A 17,938-nucleotide genomic window follows, 5' to 3' on the forward strand; every position below is an offset into this window, starting at 1 on the left:
AAATCTTAATGGTTTCCAAGAGCTAGCCCAGATCCTGGGGATAAGTAAATCATTTTATTGAACGAAACTCCTCACAATGAGAGCCAGCCTCTCCGGATCCCCTGCCTTTCTCCTCATTCCCACGTGGCCACCTCTGACCATGCCTTCTCTTCAGAGTACTTTTATTAAAAAAGAAAAGAAAAATCTTAGAGATTTCCACTGAGTAAAACGTGGGGAGTGAGAGACCACAGGGCAGCGAGCCCCCGCCTCCCACTCGGGGTGGGGGGGCGTACTCCTCAGAATGTGTTGGACGTGACACGGGGACTTGCAGCCACCGGGGCCGTGGCAACCAGCATTCCTCTTCGGGAACATTTCTTCTTCCTTCTAGAGAGTTAACAACCAGGCTGGCGGGCGAGTGAGTCAGTGTGCACCTGGAGAAAGATCCCTCAATCCTAAGTGAGCTTGGAAGTTCCAGGTGAGAGTTGGTCAGGACCTGCGGTCATTCTTTAGGGTCACTACTTCTCTCTGATTCCACTCTGCCGTTACACCAGACAATCTTTCTCGTGCACACCCTTCTTTAATAAAGGTGGGTGATCCAGGAGGAAGAAGACAGTGAGCGGAGAGCTGCTATTTTTACTTACACTTGACATTTTCATAAACTTTAAGAGAGAAAATGTGATAGACACAAGTAGAGAATGAAAGTTCAAACTGCGTTAAGAAAACCCAACTTACGAGTGGCATCCATTTCAAGTATCGCTTGCTTGGCCTAAAAGAAAGAAAGCGTAGCTATAATTGCAATTTCTTTAAAAAACTTTTTTTTTTTAATTTCTGCTTTAAATGACCAACCCTAATATGGGTCTTATCTCACCTGAATAAGTGGTTTTTGAAAACCTTAAAAAAAAAAAAAAAAAAAAAAAGACCCCAAGAAACCTCATTATATCTTTTAGGCATTAACATGGAGTTCAAGCGATTCAAACAGATGAGCGAGCATCCCCATGTGGGGAGCAGATGCCACACAACTGGGGCACCAGAGCTAAACCCCAATCCCCACCTGGCAAGGGAAGGGGGAAGGGTGACGGAGAAGGTGGGGTTGAGAGGCGAAGGGAGGGAGGGGAGGGCGGAGAAAGAGAGGGAGAGAGAAACAGGGGTGGAGTGAGGGGGAAGAAGGGGAGAGAAGAAAAAGGAAACAGCTCATCAAACATTTCCAAAACCTGGCTAATCATTAGTGTCTGCTGGCTGGCTTATAAAATGTAGACTTCTGCCACCCAGCCCTGACCTAGTGAACTCAGCCCCGGCCTGCTGCCCACCTGGCCCGCCACGTGCCACTCAACTATTCTGAGTTGATTGCAAAAAAGGATTGCTGGAGGTTTTCTGTTTTCCTCCTTCCAGATGCTACGAGTTTATCCCCAGCTAGCTCTCCTGGCTCCTACAGCACCGCACCTACCATCCTTCTGTGCTCCAGAACCTTCCGGGGCTGGGGGATGAGGTAGGAGTGTGGTGTGGGAGAGGGACTCTGAGGGACATGGTGGGATCCCTGCTGGGACATGCACATGGCGGGTGCTCTCACATCTCTGGATGTGTTCCCTCCGGTGGAAGACGGGAACAGGACCTACCTCCCAGAGTCACTGAGAGGACCAAATGGTAGGCACTCAGCCCAAGTGAGTTACCATCCACGTCCCCAGGGGCCGGGCCTGATAGCCTCGACTTTCATTTCTCCCTTCCACACCTACGTCTTCCCGCCTCAGCCTCGACCTCCTGAAGTGTCACGCTTTGAGGCTTTTAAAAATTGTTATTGCTGACACCTATTATTGATGTTTTGGGGAATATAAAAAGATAATCATTTTGTCCAAGTGTTCAAAGAAGAAAAACATTGGCTTGGGTAGCTTTTTTTTTTTTTTTTTTAATTTTATTTATTCATTTTTAGAGAGGAGAGAGAGAGAGAGAGAGAGAGAGAGAGACAGAGAGGGAGAGAGAGGAGAGAGAGAGACAGAGAGAGAGAAGAGGGGAGGAGCTGGAAGCATCAACTCCCATATGTGCCTTGACCAGGCAAACTCAGGGTTTTGAACCGGCGACCTCAGCATTTCCAGGTTGATGCTTTATCCACTGCGCCACCACAGGTCAGGTGGCTTAGGTAGCTTTTTTTGCTTCTTTAATGTAATTTTCATTTTTCAAAGAGCTGTGTAATGGAACCTACAGACGTTATGCTAAAGATAACTTAAGCATAATTGCAGCTGTGTTTTTGCCACAACCTGTGATTTCACAGTAAAAATATTTAGACTAAGTGGCGATCGTTTTGTTTAACAAAAGGGTTAAAAAAGAAGTCTCGATGAACTCATCATAACTTTGAGAAAACAAATGCTTGGATTTTTTTATAACAGTGATGTTTTTATCATTCAGACTTTGAGATTATTAGAATTAATTTCAAACACAAATGTTAGTTCAATTTCTGTGAAGAGCATTTACAGAACCATGTGACTATATAAAATGCAAAAGTCTCTGCCTTCACCTTTATTCTTAGTTAATCTGGACAAGGTTAGTTTATACACCAATATGACCAAGCACTTTTCTGGCATACTATGAACCTGACGTCAAGAACTCTTTTTCTTCTTAACATTTAATTTCAAAAGGTGCTATTCTCACATTTTCCACTAGGGGTCAGACAGGGACCATCACAGAATTAAAAGGACTGGGAGGAGACTGGGAGGAACTACACTGAAGAATATCCAATAGCTGTTAACATTATTAGACTAGTGATACATTAAAAAAAAACAAGATTTTATTCATTGATTTTATGGGGACAGGAATAACGAGAAGTATCAACTTATAGTTGCTTCACTTTAGTGGCTCATTGATTGCTTGTCTTAAATGTGCCTTGACCCGGCAAACCTAGGGTTTCGAACTGGAGACCTCAACATTCCAGGTCGTCGCTCTATCCACTGCGCTACCACAGGCCAAGCTGGTGATACATTTTTCGATGTTTTAAAAAATTCCCCATTATGTATTTCTTTTATTTTATTTTTTTAATATATTTTTTTATTTTTTACAGAGACAGAGAGAGTCAGAGAGAGAGACAGGGACAGACAGACAGGAACGGAGAGATGAGAAGCATCAATCATTAGTTTTTCGTTGCGCATTGCAACACCTTAATTGTTCATTGATTGCCTTCTCATACGTGCCTTGACCGCGGGCCTTCAGCAGACTGAGTAACCCCCTTGCTTGAGCCAGCGACCTTGGGCTCAAGCTGGTGAGCTTTTGCTCAAACTAGATGAGCCCTTACTCAAGCTAGCGACCTCGGAGTCTCGAACCTGGGTCTTCTGCATCCCAGTCGGACGCTCAATCTACTGCGCCACCGCCCGATCAGGCTATTTCTTTTATTTAATAGGAATAAATATATTTTGATAGCTTTAAGAAAAAAAGTAATAGTCAAGGAAATAAATGAAGAATTCAAACTAATAATCTGCTTAAATAAGATAGAAAATTATTATAACATTCTAGCGGATAAGGTATATTAAATAAGGGTGAAGACTTGCTGTTTGGAGACAGCAGACCTGGGTTTGAACCTGGTTTCGGGCCTGTACTAAACGTACAAACGGGGGCAATTTGCTTCACGTCTCTGAGCCTCCATTTTGATTTCTCTGCAACAGGAAGCAGGGAAAATAAGGCCTTTCTCACAAGGCGTCCTGCACACAGTGAAGCAAGAATCTGGGGTGCTGAGCACAGTGTATGTGTGCTGTGGAAGGGGCAGCTGAAAAAGAATTAGCTTCCACAAGGATCAGGAAGTTGGGTTAAAAAGTGCAATTCTCCTGTGACCACTTTAACACCGAGAGGGAGAACTGCCTGGCACACAGGTCTAGTGTGGGAGAGAGAGGACAGGTACGTAGGTCGGTCTTGCTTTGTAATGGCCTATAATTGCCTTCTGGAATCCCTTCGGTAGTGTTGAATTCCCAGCAGACAGGCAAACAGTGGGTGGGGCAGATCAAAGACACTCCGCCATTGCCCACTGCAAGGCGCAGGTCGGCAACCAGATGACTAAGCGTGAAGAAAATGCAGCCACCTCTCTGCCCGAGCTACCTGGCCTCTCGAAACACCTGGTGACAGGAGACTCCTGTCTCAAAGCACACACCTATGCGCTTTCATTTCCTGGGTACATTTTTTTTGCTGACAGCCCCTGAGAAGGTGTTGCTAAATGTTCTTTAAAATATCCAAAGAGCAAGCTAGACTCTCCTGTCTTGGGAACCTCAGTTTGCCTGATTCTCCACCCAGTTCTGCTCTCGTGACCATCATCCCATTTCCTGCCCCACTCCACCCCTCCCCGCCTTAGTGGGCAACCCAGGCTCCACCCTCTCCCTAGCGCTTTGCCACATGACCCCTGACAACCCTTTCGCCCACTCCAGAGCCGCGGCACACAATCATGGCTGCCCCCATGACCTTGCTGCCACCCAGACCGGCCCTACCTCGAAGGCAGGACTCTAAAGGTCCCTTCTTTCACCACAGATCTCTATATTCCCCTCTCACCGGTCCCCACCGTGGGGAACCCATGTATACCATGGGTCCTCAGCACCAGCTTCTGAGTCGCTGAGCAGGTCTGAAAGTGACCTCCTCACACTGACTCACGGTGGCCAGCTTCCGTTGGGTCTTGGATGCCTTTCACAGCTACTGCAGTTGTCCCCACTGGCTCGCTGGTCCCTGTTCTTTAACAGGTGTTCTGACCCTTCCCGCTTTCCTTCCGGCACCAACCCCATTATCGCCTCATTCGCCCAGTAGATGACATTACCGCCTTCAGTAAAATGAGACCCTCGGTCTCCCCTCAAATCCACCCGGAAGCTGCTCGATCCTCTCTCGTCTTTCCTCTCTCAGCCCAGGAAAGATGGTTCCGACCCTTTCCGAAACCGAGCCCTAGCCCTGCGCTTTTGTCCCCTCCTGCCGCCTCCCCAGGGTCACATTCCAAGGAGCACCCTCCTCTTATCTGGACTATCTCCTGCTTCCCTGCCTTCTTCCCCTCTGTTTACTGTGTCCCCGACATTCTTCACCTGCCGAGAGGGGCTTGCTTTGATCTGACCTTTCCTCACACCACCACCTTTTGTCTTTTCTGAACTCTGTTCTTAAAAAAGAAAAGCCTGCTCACAGTCTGTTCTTTCTCTGCAGCCTGACTGTAATCTCTCTCCTGTCTCTTGGTGGGCAAATCTGGTATCTACTTTTCTGTTTGAATCTTCCTTTTTTAAAAAAATATTGATTGATTGATTTGAGAGAGATAGAAGGCGGGGGGGAGAGGAGACAGAGACAGACAGAAAGAGAAAAAAACAGACAGAGAGAAAGAGGGAAACATCAACTTGTTGCACCCATCCACACACTCCCTGGTTGATTTCTGTGTGTGTCCTGACTGGGGATCAAACCTACAACCTGGAGATTCTTTCCTTCCTCTGTTACCACACCTTTGTCCTCCTGTTCTCGTACCTCAATGCCACTCTTTCTCTGCTTGTTCTCCAAACCTCCCACCCTGTTGCTGAGATCACTTAGATGTTGCGATTCCCAAGGCTTCCTCTTCCTTTACACATTTTGATGGGCCCTTCTTTAAACTCCCAGGACTCCACTTACTGTCTGGGTGGAAAGAGCCTCCAGGTCAGCAGCCTCCAAGACCTGAATTTCCACCTGCCGCTGACCCGCCCCTGCACGTTTCAGTGCTCTGCCCACTCGCTGCCGTTCCCTTTGTGAGTCTATTTTGCAACTCACAATACCATCCTCTTGGCTCAACTCCTGACTCATCCTTGACTTTTATTTTTCCTTCTCCTTGTGCACTTTGTGGCAAAATTCTGTTCCCCCTGTCTCTGTGATGGGTTTTTCATCTGCTCCCCTTGTCTGCTGTGGCTCCCTGGCAGAACCCTTCATTTCTTTTCTAGATTATTGTGGTGGCTGGTTAATTCCTCTCCTGTCTCCAGTCTCACTCCTCTTGCTCATTGTCACACTGTACCCAAAGTTACACTCTCAGCACATGGGACAAACCATGCCACATCCTTCTTCCAAAACCTTCGGTAGTTCTCCACCATCAGTACAATCCAGATTCCTTAGAGTGTGGGGTCAAAGCCCTTCATAGCCTAGCTGCCTTCATAGACTGCCTTCCACTTCTCCAGCCTCACCTCTAGCTCCATCTCCTGAGGACTCAGCCTTTCTACCTAGGCATTTCTGTTTTGTTTACACTGGTCCCCCAACTTAGTTTTCCTTTTCCATTTTCCCCACTTAATAAAAATACTCCTCACCCTTCAAGATACAGAAAGGCATTTCCCTTCCTCTCCTCACTCAACTGTAATTGAACACTTCACGCGCCCACAACACTTGGCTTATACTTCTTTGAATTCATCACGTTTAGCCAACACTGAAATGACATCGGGCTCGCTCCCTCGTCTTCAGATTCCGTTGTGGCTGAGTGTGGGTCTGGATTCCCTTACCTTCCCACAGAACCTCAGCCAGCTCTATTCACTGCAGGTGCTCAGTGTACCTTCGGGTAATTCTCAGAGCTCCCTTATTTTCTAACATATTCTCTAGACATTTAGTTATAGTCCTTTCCTTATTTTTTCTTCTTTCAAGCCCCAAAGGAAAAACAGCAATAATTTAATAAAACCCCAAAGCTCTCCCGAGTCTCCCTACATGGGAGGCTTCTCTGTATAAACAGCCGGTGTCGTCGGGGTCCACGCAGTCTCTCTCCCACCCTTCTTTATTTAGAAGTTGAACATTTATTCCTGCCAGGCTGCCCTCGGAGGGCCTGTCTGTTGGCCTCGCTGTCTTACCTTCGCTGGAATCTTGGCCGCATGATTCTCCAGGATGAGTCTCTTCAGGTGCAGAACCCACAGGCGTTTGTCTTGCTGCGACTTTGCCTGCAGGAAGGAGATTGGGACAGTCAGCCAACTCCCTCCCGCCTGGGCCGCAACCAAGATCCAGACGCTCCTCTAACCCTCTGACAAGACGGGAAACCCAGCGTGTGCCCGGAGAGCTCTAGCAAGGCCGCCTGGCGCAGAGAGCGGGCCCCGCAGGGCCAGGGCGCCGAGGACCCGGCTCTTACCTGCACCGTGTGCTGCAGCTTGGGGTTCTTGTAGTGGAAGACGCTGAAGCTGAGCGGCTCCTTGGGGATCACCTCCACCAGCATGAGGTTGCCGCACTGCGGGGGAGCAGAGACAGGCTGAGCGCCCGGGCGCGGAGGGGGCGGCTGAAGGCCCGCCCGCCCCGCCACCTGCACACCTACCAGGATGTGAGCTTTGTACGTGAACGTGTCGTCTCTCTTCTTCGTGATGAGAAGCAGCTTGTCGAACAGGAAGAGGGTCCGCTCGTTCTTGGCCCGCTGGAGGCGGAAGGTCCCTTCGAGCACCAGCTCCCCGTAGCTGGTCAGGTCCGGCCCCTTCCAGTTTGTGAGCAAACTCTGTATCTCCTGAAAAACCGCGGATGTCCCAGGTGAGGAAACAGGAGGCGAGGACACGCGGCTCAGTTCCGGAGCCTCGACAAGGGTGTCTAAATATCCACAACCGAGTCTAATGGCGTCTAATGAGCCATGCCATGAATCTACACGTATAGGTGGTGTCACTTAAGGGTTAACAGAAATGAATCAAGCCGTTAGTTGACGAGTTGCCAATTACTTATTTCCATTCTTAGATAAGCCCCTTCCTCTAGCTGGTGGAGCAGTTCTGTCTTTCAGAAGCTACATAAAGGTCACTGGTGTGTGCCCGTCTCAGACAGGCCTTCTTCCCCTGACTCTCTCACCGCCTATTCTCCGGACAAAGCCCTTCAGATACTGACTTGGAAAACTTCTTCCAGAAACAAGTCCACACCACATACCACTACCAACTAAAGCCTGTGGAAATCATACAAGACTCATCTTCTCAGAAATCTCTGTTATTATTCCCATTTATTTGGGGAAAGAACGAGATCATTTCTTCACCGCTGTTTTGAATGGAGCTTGATAAAAATAAATCAATAACGGGACTTTGAAGTTTTGGGGGATTTACTGTACAGCCACATCAATATTTTTTAAGGAAGCTGATTTTATTACTTTGAAAAATAAAAATGTTCACAAAGAGCACCTACTTAAGCAGCCCCCAGACAGCCCCAAGCTTCTTCGGGGGAAAGCGGAGACGGGCAGGAGCGGAGATGAGTGTGTTCAGAATGCCAGGCAGATTCAGGTATGAAAACCCAGGCATTTAGCCATTTTTGGAAATGCAATAGACATTATGGCCACAAAACATTTGAACAATGAAGCATTAAACCCTTTCTTACCGCTACAGAAGACAGAGATGGCCTACAAGATCAGAATATCACCTTCCTTTGATTTCTGATGGTCAGTTACATCATCCCACACTGCCTGCCTAGTATGAAACCTAGAATGTTTTCAAACTTATGAGCCAAATATGTATCTTTTCTTCCTGAGCCAGGCATAGGGGCTCTGCATATCAGGGAGTCACTCTGAGTTTCTATGGCTCACCCCAGGGACACCCTGGAGGTGGGACTCACTCTGGGCTCACACAACCTTTTGTTTTTTAAATAGTACTGTATTTCCCCAGATATAAGATGCTCCTGTGTAGAAGATGCACCTTAATTTTGGGGCCTGAAATTTGAAAAAAAAATGTATTACATAAAGTTACTGAGCTCAAGTTTTATTCATCATAAAATTCATACTATTCCTCATCACTGTCAAAACTCACATCCATGAGCTTGTCCTCATTTGTGTCTGATGACGAATCACTGTCTTCAATAATGAGTACAAGAACAAGCACAAAAAAATGGGAAATGCAATTAAAAAAATCTACAACCACTGTATAAGACGCACCTAGTTTTTAGACCCCAAATTTTTTGGATAAAGGTGAGCCTTATACATGGGGAAATAAGGTATGTCTTTTGAGGTGCCCAGGATATGACCACTGGCTTAGCATGTATCAAAAGTTTTCAAGGCTGTAGGGCTCCAATGGTGGTGCCGAAGGAACCTTAACAAACCCTCACCTGTCTTATTCTAAGTATGAGGAATCTAAAATAAAGTGGTGGGTCTCACACCAAATGACATCGCGAAGGACCTGGCTCCAGAAATAGCCATCCTTTCTCCGAGTCCCCTGTCCCCACACCACACATATACCACCCGTGACTGTGCCTGAACTGGTGGTGACAGAGGAACAGAAGGTACCCCCCCTCCATAAACAGCTTAGAGAAAGTTGCTTTCAGCAAGAATCACTTATTTGTAATTGACATACTGTCTCAGGAGACTCAAATTTTTTCACTTGGGTTATGAAAGGGGCTAGGAGAAAACTATCAGCTTAAAAGTTACACAGGGCTTTCTCTTAAATCCCACAGTAAACAAGGATGGCATTATGGGTGTCCTGATCTTTCTTCAGGGAGAACAACAATGAGACCATGAAGGAAATGCTGTCCTTGAGCGGCCTTAGCATCTGATCAAGAAGAGAAGATGCCAGCACCCCAACCCCTCTTCACCCCTCCCCCCTCCTCCCCCTCCCTCCCCCCATCTCGGGGGCTCACCTGCAGCCGGACCGCATGCTCGTGCTTCCTCTTCATGTCATTGATGTGCCAGGCCACCCGCTGCATCGTGTCTATGGCATCCAGCACCACGTCATAGCCTTCTGTGTCTTTGTCGAGGTGATTTTCTATTTCCTTAAAAAAAAAATACCCCATGGAGGGGGAGGATGTTATATTGAGTGGGACACCTGAATCCATGTAAACACAATAAATTAAATTTAATAAAAATAAAATAAAATAAAAAGAAATAAAAATTAAAACAAAAAAGTGCCCCAAACTAGTTATTTTCCATATTCTTTCTTCATTTAGTCAAACAAATGGCATCTCTTTGATTAGCTCCTCATCTTTTATTTTTGCTTATTTATTGACATGCCACCCTCATTCTTTAAGATTTTAAGATAACTTACCAGAACACAATGGTAAGATAGGAAAGAACATGGAGGTGGGGGAAATAGAAGTGGAATAGAATTTCATGACAAGGAAGATAAAACATGTCATAGGCCAGCAAGCCTTATAGAGACAGTATGGTTATTATGAAGATATGAGAGTTGATATTATATAATAGTTGGGATGTCTGAGCTTCCTGGTGGCCAATGTCATAAAGTTCCCACTCTTACAAGATGGAAAACATACTTATTTTTTTCCCAAAGGAAGTAAAATGTCTCGCCCAGGACTTAATATGTAACAGACTTGCAAAGATAGTGGATGTTATCTTAAAAAACAAAAACAGAAAACTTTTCTAGCAAGTACATTTTTGTGTAGTTAAGGCGTTAAAGCCCCAACGTAGTTCACCAAAAACAGTCCTTCAGAGCACCGAGGAAGATGTCCTGGTTCAAGGTTTCACTCTGGACGGTCAGTACTTAGTGTAGCACCAGGATCCCACAATCCCAGGGAAATGAGAAAGGGACACAATCTCTGCCTTAATTTTGTCCAGCACGTAAGACACGTGTCCCTAGAATTCTCAAGAGTGTAAGGACAGGGACTACTGTACTGCATAGCTCCTTTAATCCTTTACCTGTTCAACAGTGCCTAGCAGAGAGCTCAGTGATCAGTAGATGCTCATTAAATTGAAGCCCATATCTTTTTATTTTTTACAAGGACAGAGAGAGAGTCAGAAAGAGGGATAGATAGAGACAGACAGGAACAAAGAGAGATGAGAAGCATCAATCATCAGTTTTTCGTTGCAACACCTTAGTTGTTCATTGATTGCTTTCTCATACGTGCCTTGACCGTGGGCCTTCAACAGACTGAGTAACCCCTTGCTCGAGCCAGCGACCTTGAGTCCAAGCTGGTGAGCTTTAGCTTAAACCAGATGAGCCTGCGCTTCAACTGGTGACCTTGGGGTCTCGAACCTGGGTCCTCTGCATCCCAGTCCGACAGACTATCCACTGCACCACCGCCTGGTCAGGCGAAGCCATATCTTTTTAAAACAAAAACTACAGTAACCCATACAAATGTAAAAACAGTCAGAAGGTATTATAGTCTGTTTGATCATTTCCATGACATTCATCATGTATATTCATTAAGTTAAAGGATTGGAGGTGAATCTTATGTATACTTTATGAAGATTAGCTCCATTGTTTAATTAATTTATTTTTAAACAAGCTTATACATTTTTTTTCTATTTGTTGATTTTAGAGGAGAGAAAGGAAGGGAGGAGAAGAGAGAGAGAGAGAGACAGAGAAAGAAATACCGATGTGTTGTTCCACTTATTTATGCACTTACTGCTTGACTCTTGTATGTGCCCTGACTAGGGATTGAACCCACAACCTTGGTGTATCAGGAAGGTTCTCTAGCCAACTAAGCTACCTGGCCAGGTTCTAGTTCTATTATTTTATAATCATACTTTATAAATCTTTATTTTATTGAGCATTCAAGTTTTCCATCTAGTTAGAAATGTGAAAGGAATTCACACATTCCACACTCAGAAAGCTCCTATAAAACTGTATCACCAAACTAACAACTCCCTGGTGAGCTCCAGATGGACAACAAAGTTTTAAAAAAATGTTAATTTCTTCTTTTAGTCTGAGAGGCAACCTTGTTCATCAGCAAACAGACCCAGGAGCACAGAATGTATTCTTATGGGTCTTCATGGGTGACTACACAACTTTGAAGTGACATGAATGACACAGAAGGAACACTCTAAATCAGTGCTGGTCAACCTGGTCCCTACCGCCCACTAGTGGGCATTCCAGCTTTCATAGTGGGCGGTAGCAGAGCACCAGAGTATGAATAAAAAGATAGATTTAACTATAGTAAGTTGTTTTATAAAGATTTATTCTGCCAAATTTAGCAAAAATCTGACATAAAGTACTTGGTAAGTAATTATTATTATATGCTTTAACTTGCTGTAACTCTGCTATATAAATTTTATAAAGTAAAGTTACTTCCCTACTTTATAAATCAGCATTACTATGGAACCGGTGGGCGGTTAGAAAATTTTACTACTCACAGAGATACAAAAGTGGGCGGTAGGTATAAAAAGGTTGACTACCCCTGCTCTAAATAAACAGTAAAAGCAAAAATACTTCAAAGACAACCGGATGTTAGTTTTCGATTAATCTAACTACTATTCTTCCCTTTCCCCTTCATTAGCAGACGTTAAAGACTGAATGCTTGTGTCTCCCCCAAATTCCTATGTTGAAATCCTAGCCCTTAATGTGCTGCTCTTTGGGAGGTGATTAGGTCATGAGGTGGAGCCCTTACTGGGTTAGCGCGCTTATAGACAAGACCCCAGAGAGCTGTCTTGCTTCTTTAATGCAAGTGAGAAAATAAGGAGCTGTTAGAAGTCTGTGACCCAGAGGAGGGCTTGGCCATGCTGGCACTGTGATCTTGGGCTTTCAGAAACTGTGAGAAATAAATGTTTTTGCTTAAGCCACCGAGTCTATAGCACTCTGTTATAAAGCCAGACTGACTAAGACACTAGCTTTTTTTTTTTTTTTTTTGTATTTCTCTGAAGCTGGAAACGGGGAGAGACAGTCAGACAGACTCCCATATGCGCCCGACCGGGATCCATCCGGCACGCCCACCAGGGGTGACGCTCTGCCCACCAGGGGGCGATGCTCTGCCCCTCCGGGGCGTCGCTCTGCCGCGACCAGAGCCACTCCAGCGCCTGGGGCAGAGGCCAAGGAGCCATCCCCAGCGCCTGGGCCATCTTTGCTCCAATGGAGCCTTGGCTGCGGGAGGGGAAGAGAGAGACAGAGAGGAAGGAGGGGGGGAGGGGTGGAGAAGCTAATGGGCGCTTCTCCTATGTGCCCTGGCCGGGAATCGAACCCGGGTCCCCCGCACGCCAGGCCGACGCTCTACTGCTGAGCCAACCGGCCAGGGCCAAGACACTAGCTTTTAATTTACAGAATAACAGCTGATTTTTCTATCAACTAACTTTTTGTAAGGCTAGTGACTTGCAACATCTGGCACGCTTATGCAACTGAGATCTTAGATTAATGACCACGTTACAGTCTAGAACAGTGGTTCTCAACCTTTCTAATGCTGTGACCCCGTAATATAGTTCCTCATGTTGTGGTGACCCCAAACCAAAAAATAATTTTGGTGGCTACTTCATAACTGTAATTTTGCTACAGTTATGATTCGGAATGTAAATACCTGATATGCATTATGTATTTTCCGATGTCTTTAGGCGACCCCGCTGGGGTCGCGACCCACAGGTTGAGAATCGCTGGTCTAGAAGGCCATACTTAGAGAGCATTGGGACATACTAGTCTTAGATATCCTATTAGCAGAGCCCCACAGAAATCCATTCTGGGACTAAGATGTTATTAGTATCTAAGATAGTATTAGTATCCATTTAACAATTAAAGTAGTATCCCTGACGTGGTTCACAGGACATGAGATTCCCCAAAGATGAGCCACCCAGGCAGAGAAAGTTAAGAAATTCTGATAAAGTTGGAACATCAGAGTTCTTAAAAATGTAAATGTATGTGACCTGAGCAATCCCAGAATGCTTATCTAGGTCAGAAACCTGGAATCATTTAAAAAGAGATACATATAAATTGCAGACATGTTGACATGGAGAGGAATCTTATATAAAATAATAAATATAACAGTTCCCTGTGAGCCACAGGGAACCTGGGCAAGTGACAGGACTGGAACTCAGACAGCCTAGCCCCAGAGCTCACCCCTAACCACTGCACTACACTGCCTCTTCTCTCTCCTATCGCACAGGCGAGCCAATCCTACCTACAGAGTGAAAATTACTTTCAACGAAACCTTTTTCCATTTTTATCAACTTCCTTAGACGATAAGAAATGAGAATGTGAGTGCTACATGGACCTTTGTTTCTAAAGCCTCCTTGAATTTTGTCCAGATAATGGGGAATGACATAAAGAAAAGGTCCCCTGCGGTGATGCTCAGCCCAGCTGTCAGGTCACTCATCACGCCGCTCACCTGTCTTCTCCCCTTTCAGCCCCTTCTCTTTGCTCATACAAAAGCCGGTCTATGACAAATCGCTCTCCCTCCCAACTGCCTACCGAATCTGGGCTCATGGAAATAAAACATAAAAAAAACAAATCCCAAACCTGTTTTTCATTAAGACGATAGCTCCCTGCCTGAAACTGTCCCTGCCCAGAGTGAGGTGCTCCTGAGCCTCTCAGAATCAGAGCTCAGATGAATCTTTCCTTGGCTGCTGTCAATGCGGCTGCAGGCCGGGAACATAAATATCTCTAATTCCTCAAAGCAGATTAGTCAGTTGTAAAGTATGAGTGTGGAAAACGTTTCCATATGTCCCCAGCCTTTTCTGATGGGTTTTTTTTTTTTTCTTCCCCTGAACCTAATATATACACACAAAATCCCCCATCTTCTGGAAAGGACTCAAGTGCAGACAGAAACTTACATGCAAAAGGAGGTGATACTTGAGAATCCGCTGAACTGGTTTCAAGAGATAGGACCCCAGAGGCAGTGAGTGTTTCAAAGTTTCCTGACGTTCCCTGAAGAATTTGGCCAGGCTCTTGTTCCTCATACACTCCGTTAACACAGCCACAGATCTGCAAGAGGGGTAAATATTTTAATCTAAATTGTAATGCTTCATGCGGGGATTCGAGCTGTAAATGCCAGTGTAGGGAAGCAACAGCGCTGTAGCTACGAGGAGGCTTCTGGGTAAGTTAGACAAAGGTGTCCTCTGGGTGGGTGAATTAGAAAAAGGCACTCTAACGGCAGTGGTCACACGTAGACACGGTTTCTGAGCAGCAAGCTTTCCTTCCAGGGATTTGGCCCCTGTGAGGACAGGGCTTAGCAAAAGGGGGTACCTTTGTACTAAGAAAAAGAAGCTCCTTCTTCCGAGTCAATTCAGCCCCATGCCAGACATTGTCACCCCTTCTGCTGGTCGCTTTTGTATAGCGCACAAACTTCATGACATCACATGCAGGTCTTTAGAGACCTTGTCCCACAGGTCAACTTCCCTTTGAGAATCTTTTTTAATTTAATTTTATTTTTTTTTAATTTATTCATTTTAGAGAGGAGAGAGAGAGGGAGAGAGAGAGAGAGAGAGAGAGAGGGAGAGAGATGGGGGGGAGAGGAGCTGGAAGCATCAATTCCCATATGTGCCTTGACCAGGCAAGCCTAGGGTTTCGAACCGGCGACCTCAGCATTTCCAGGTCGACGCTTTATCCACTGCGCCACCACAGGTCAGGCCCCTTTGAGAATCTTGACAGAGATTTCCTCTTTCCAGCCCCAAGTGGCTCTGCTGATTCTAAAGACGGTTTCTGAGACACTTCAAGGAGCGTGGGTCATGGAGTGTGTCAGGAAAGAGGGTCAGAACGCCTTCTCCACCCCAGCTCCCCCAAAGGTAATAAAGATGGCTCTCCAAGCATTCTAGGGGAGTGGGTGAAACGATGCTCAGATCTACACAGAGCAAGCTGGTGGGCTTGGGTAGTCACACACATACATATAAATTAAAATTGTATGGTCTCATGACTTAGAAGGAAGCAGGTGGAAGTAATTTCTTCCCAAGTCAGTAATCTGTTTTCAGGATTAATTTGGAAAATCAGATAAAGCCAAAGAACAAAATAAAACTCGTTGGAAGGAAGTGAAATGCAGGTCTCTTAATTAAGCTGTTAGGATCCCTTTAAAGCCTGCCTGCTTTGAGAACTAGCTACTCATACAGGCTTATTTCTCCCCTCACTTGAAATTTCAAAACTTTTTTTTTTTTTCATTCTATAATGGAGGAACTTTTGCCAGTTTCTCCATAGTCCAAATCAGCTGCTCAGTTGCCATTGGCCACATGGAGCTCTGGTCCAAGGGCAAGACACCCTTGGCAACACCCCAGGGCACCCTGCACTCCAGTTTCAGGGCATAAGGAGATGTCTGAGGACAATGACCGAACTGAGTTGGGGCAGGGAGGGGAGGCCTTGTGTCTCTTCAGTGGAGAAATCACTGGGGTGTGACTGGTATGAAGAAGGTGGACATCTGTCAAGGAGTGCTGGCGACATTTAATATCACCAGCCTGATCCGAAGGGGGAAGAAAAAGTTGTCAGATGGGCTGAAACACCTGGCACTCCTCGCTAAGGACAGGGGAAAGGAAACCCTGGGCCTCAGAGCGCAGACTGATGGGAGGAGGCAAGGGGACAATGGAAAAAAATTTTTTTATGAATATGAAAACCAGAGGCAAGAACTGGACATGCCTACTTCACTGTCAATGACCTCAAATAATCTTTTTTTTTTTTTTACCAGAATGGCTTTTAAGCATCTTTAACTTAGTTTTTTCCTCCTTCAAGTCAGACTCAAAACAAAAACAAAAACAAAAAAAACCTACTTCTTCCAAGACATTGCCCTTAACTCTCCTCACTGGGACTCACTCCTCCTTTATCTCAGCATGTTTGCTTCTATTGCACATTCCTGGGTTTGTACCACATTCATGTGTATTCATTAATTTGATCTTCTGCAACTCGCTATTGCACTATTGCATTCCGCTGGGTTCTGACCCTCAGAAGAATATAAACTGCTAGAAGGGAACCTACTTCTTATCAACACCCGCCAAATTTGGAACCAGGCTCCGTGAATGACAGGAACTCTTAAAAATATCCGATCCTGCCTCTGCCCTGGCCCTGAAGCAGGAAGCCTCCTGTTTGAAAACAGGCCTTTATTTTGTCCTCTCCTTTCTTATTTCTAAGTGAGGAGGATCTCAAGATAAACTTCCAAAATCGCAAAGTCGTTAGTTCTGTCTTCAAATGACATGTTTCCAGGGAGATTTATACAGCCCCAATCTCCCAACAAGCCCCCAAGTGACCCAGAGCCTGATGCTTGGGTCCAGGGCTTTGTTGATTCTACGGAGTTTGAATGTGTTTTCGTTCCCCCGGGAAGAAGTTACGAGATGCTGACTCTGTCATTCCTCTGCAGGAGGGTGTGGGGGACAATGCTGGTTTTCAGCGGAAGCCCATGGGTTTGGTTGGATCCTACGATCTCCGACAGCCTCAGCACAGATGTGGAAACTTGAAGTTGAGAGAAAGCGAGATGAAGAATGGATTACCTCTTGCATACCTTGGACGGAGGGGTCGGACAGGGGGCCTTTCACAGGGGTATTATCTAGAGGCACAGAAACAACGGACAGCACTTGCTTACGGCAAAGATACGCCTTTCAAGAAAGAAGTTTTATGTTTGGGACGTGACTACCTACCGTGACCTGCTCAGTTAAAGATTTATGATCAGATCACTCTGTGAGGTTACCTTCCACGGAACATCCTATAATTTCCCGATATTCTCAGCCTGGAAGTGGAAACTTCAGAGAGCACGAACGGCACTTAAGTGAAACCGTGTGAAGTATGGGTGGGCCTACGGGTATGCATCTGTGCTAAATGTACTAATCTGTACGTAATTTTTGTTTGTTTTGTCTGTTTGTAGATAAACTTAGGAAAAGTATGGCGGGCCACCGACTGAAGAAATCACCACAGCCCGGTGTCCTGACCGATATCTGGAAGCGGAGACCGAGGTCCCCCAGGGGAAAGTGTCCTGCCATCAGGATGTCTGAGCCTCTGGCTTCATGCCTTTAAACCCACACTGGCTTTCGGGGGCCCCTCAAGCAAGGGTCCCGGTTGTCTTCACAGCAGCAAGACTAGGGACTCAGTCTGCTGGCTCCTCTTCCAGGCGGGGCCCACCACCCACGTGATCCTTGGGGACGTGTCTTTACCACAACTGGGCACAGAGCATGCGAACTGTCCCTGGCTCTCATCTTCTGGGCTGGTTCCGGGGATAACCACTCAAGGATCATGTGGTAAAAATGACCATCAAAAGGCATGGTGTGCGGATCACAGAGCTCCAGAACCTTCCAAGGACGTGGTGGCATGAGGTCTGGGGTTGGAGAATCCTCACAGGGCCACTCCTCAGTCACGTGACCCTTGTGAGATCAATCAATACACAGTGCAGTGCAGACGGGCAGGGTGACAGTGAATTGGCCAAGGCTGAGGACATACCACGTGCCCAGTGCTATGACGGCTGGTCTGCTTGG

The 17,938-nt window shown here is 46.0% G+C and overlaps 1 protein-coding gene across 5 annotated transcripts in view; it reads right to left on the minus strand.

Annotated features, from left to right (window-relative positions):
- PLEKHG1 (pleckstrin homology and RhoGEF domain containing G1) overlaps positions 1–17,938 on the minus strand; it is a 229,699-nt gene that overhangs the window by 19,996 nt on the left and 191,765 nt on the right. For all 5 annotated transcript variants that reach the window (XM_066372995.1, XM_066372992.1, XM_066372993.1 and 2 more), the window contains 6 exons: positions 14,333–14,483; positions 9,487–9,618; positions 7,214–7,396; positions 7,034–7,129; positions 6,762–6,848; positions 712–745 (listed from right to left, as the gene is read on the minus strand). In XM_066372995.1, coding sequence (XP_066229092.1) covers positions 712–745; positions 6,762–6,848; positions 7,034–7,129; positions 7,214–7,396; positions 9,487–9,618; positions 14,333–14,483 — 683 coding nt within the window. The remainder of the gene's footprint in view (positions 1–711; positions 746–6,761; positions 6,849–7,033; positions 7,130–7,213; positions 7,397–9,486; positions 9,619–14,332; positions 14,484–17,938) is intronic.

Source organism: Saccopteryx leptura, chromosome 3, assembly GCF_036850995.1.
Source record: "Saccopteryx leptura isolate mSacLep1 chromosome 3, mSacLep1_pri_phased_curated, whole genome shotgun sequence".
Lineage (NCBI taxonomy): Eukaryota > Metazoa > Chordata > Mammalia > Chiroptera > Emballonuridae > Saccopteryx > Saccopteryx leptura.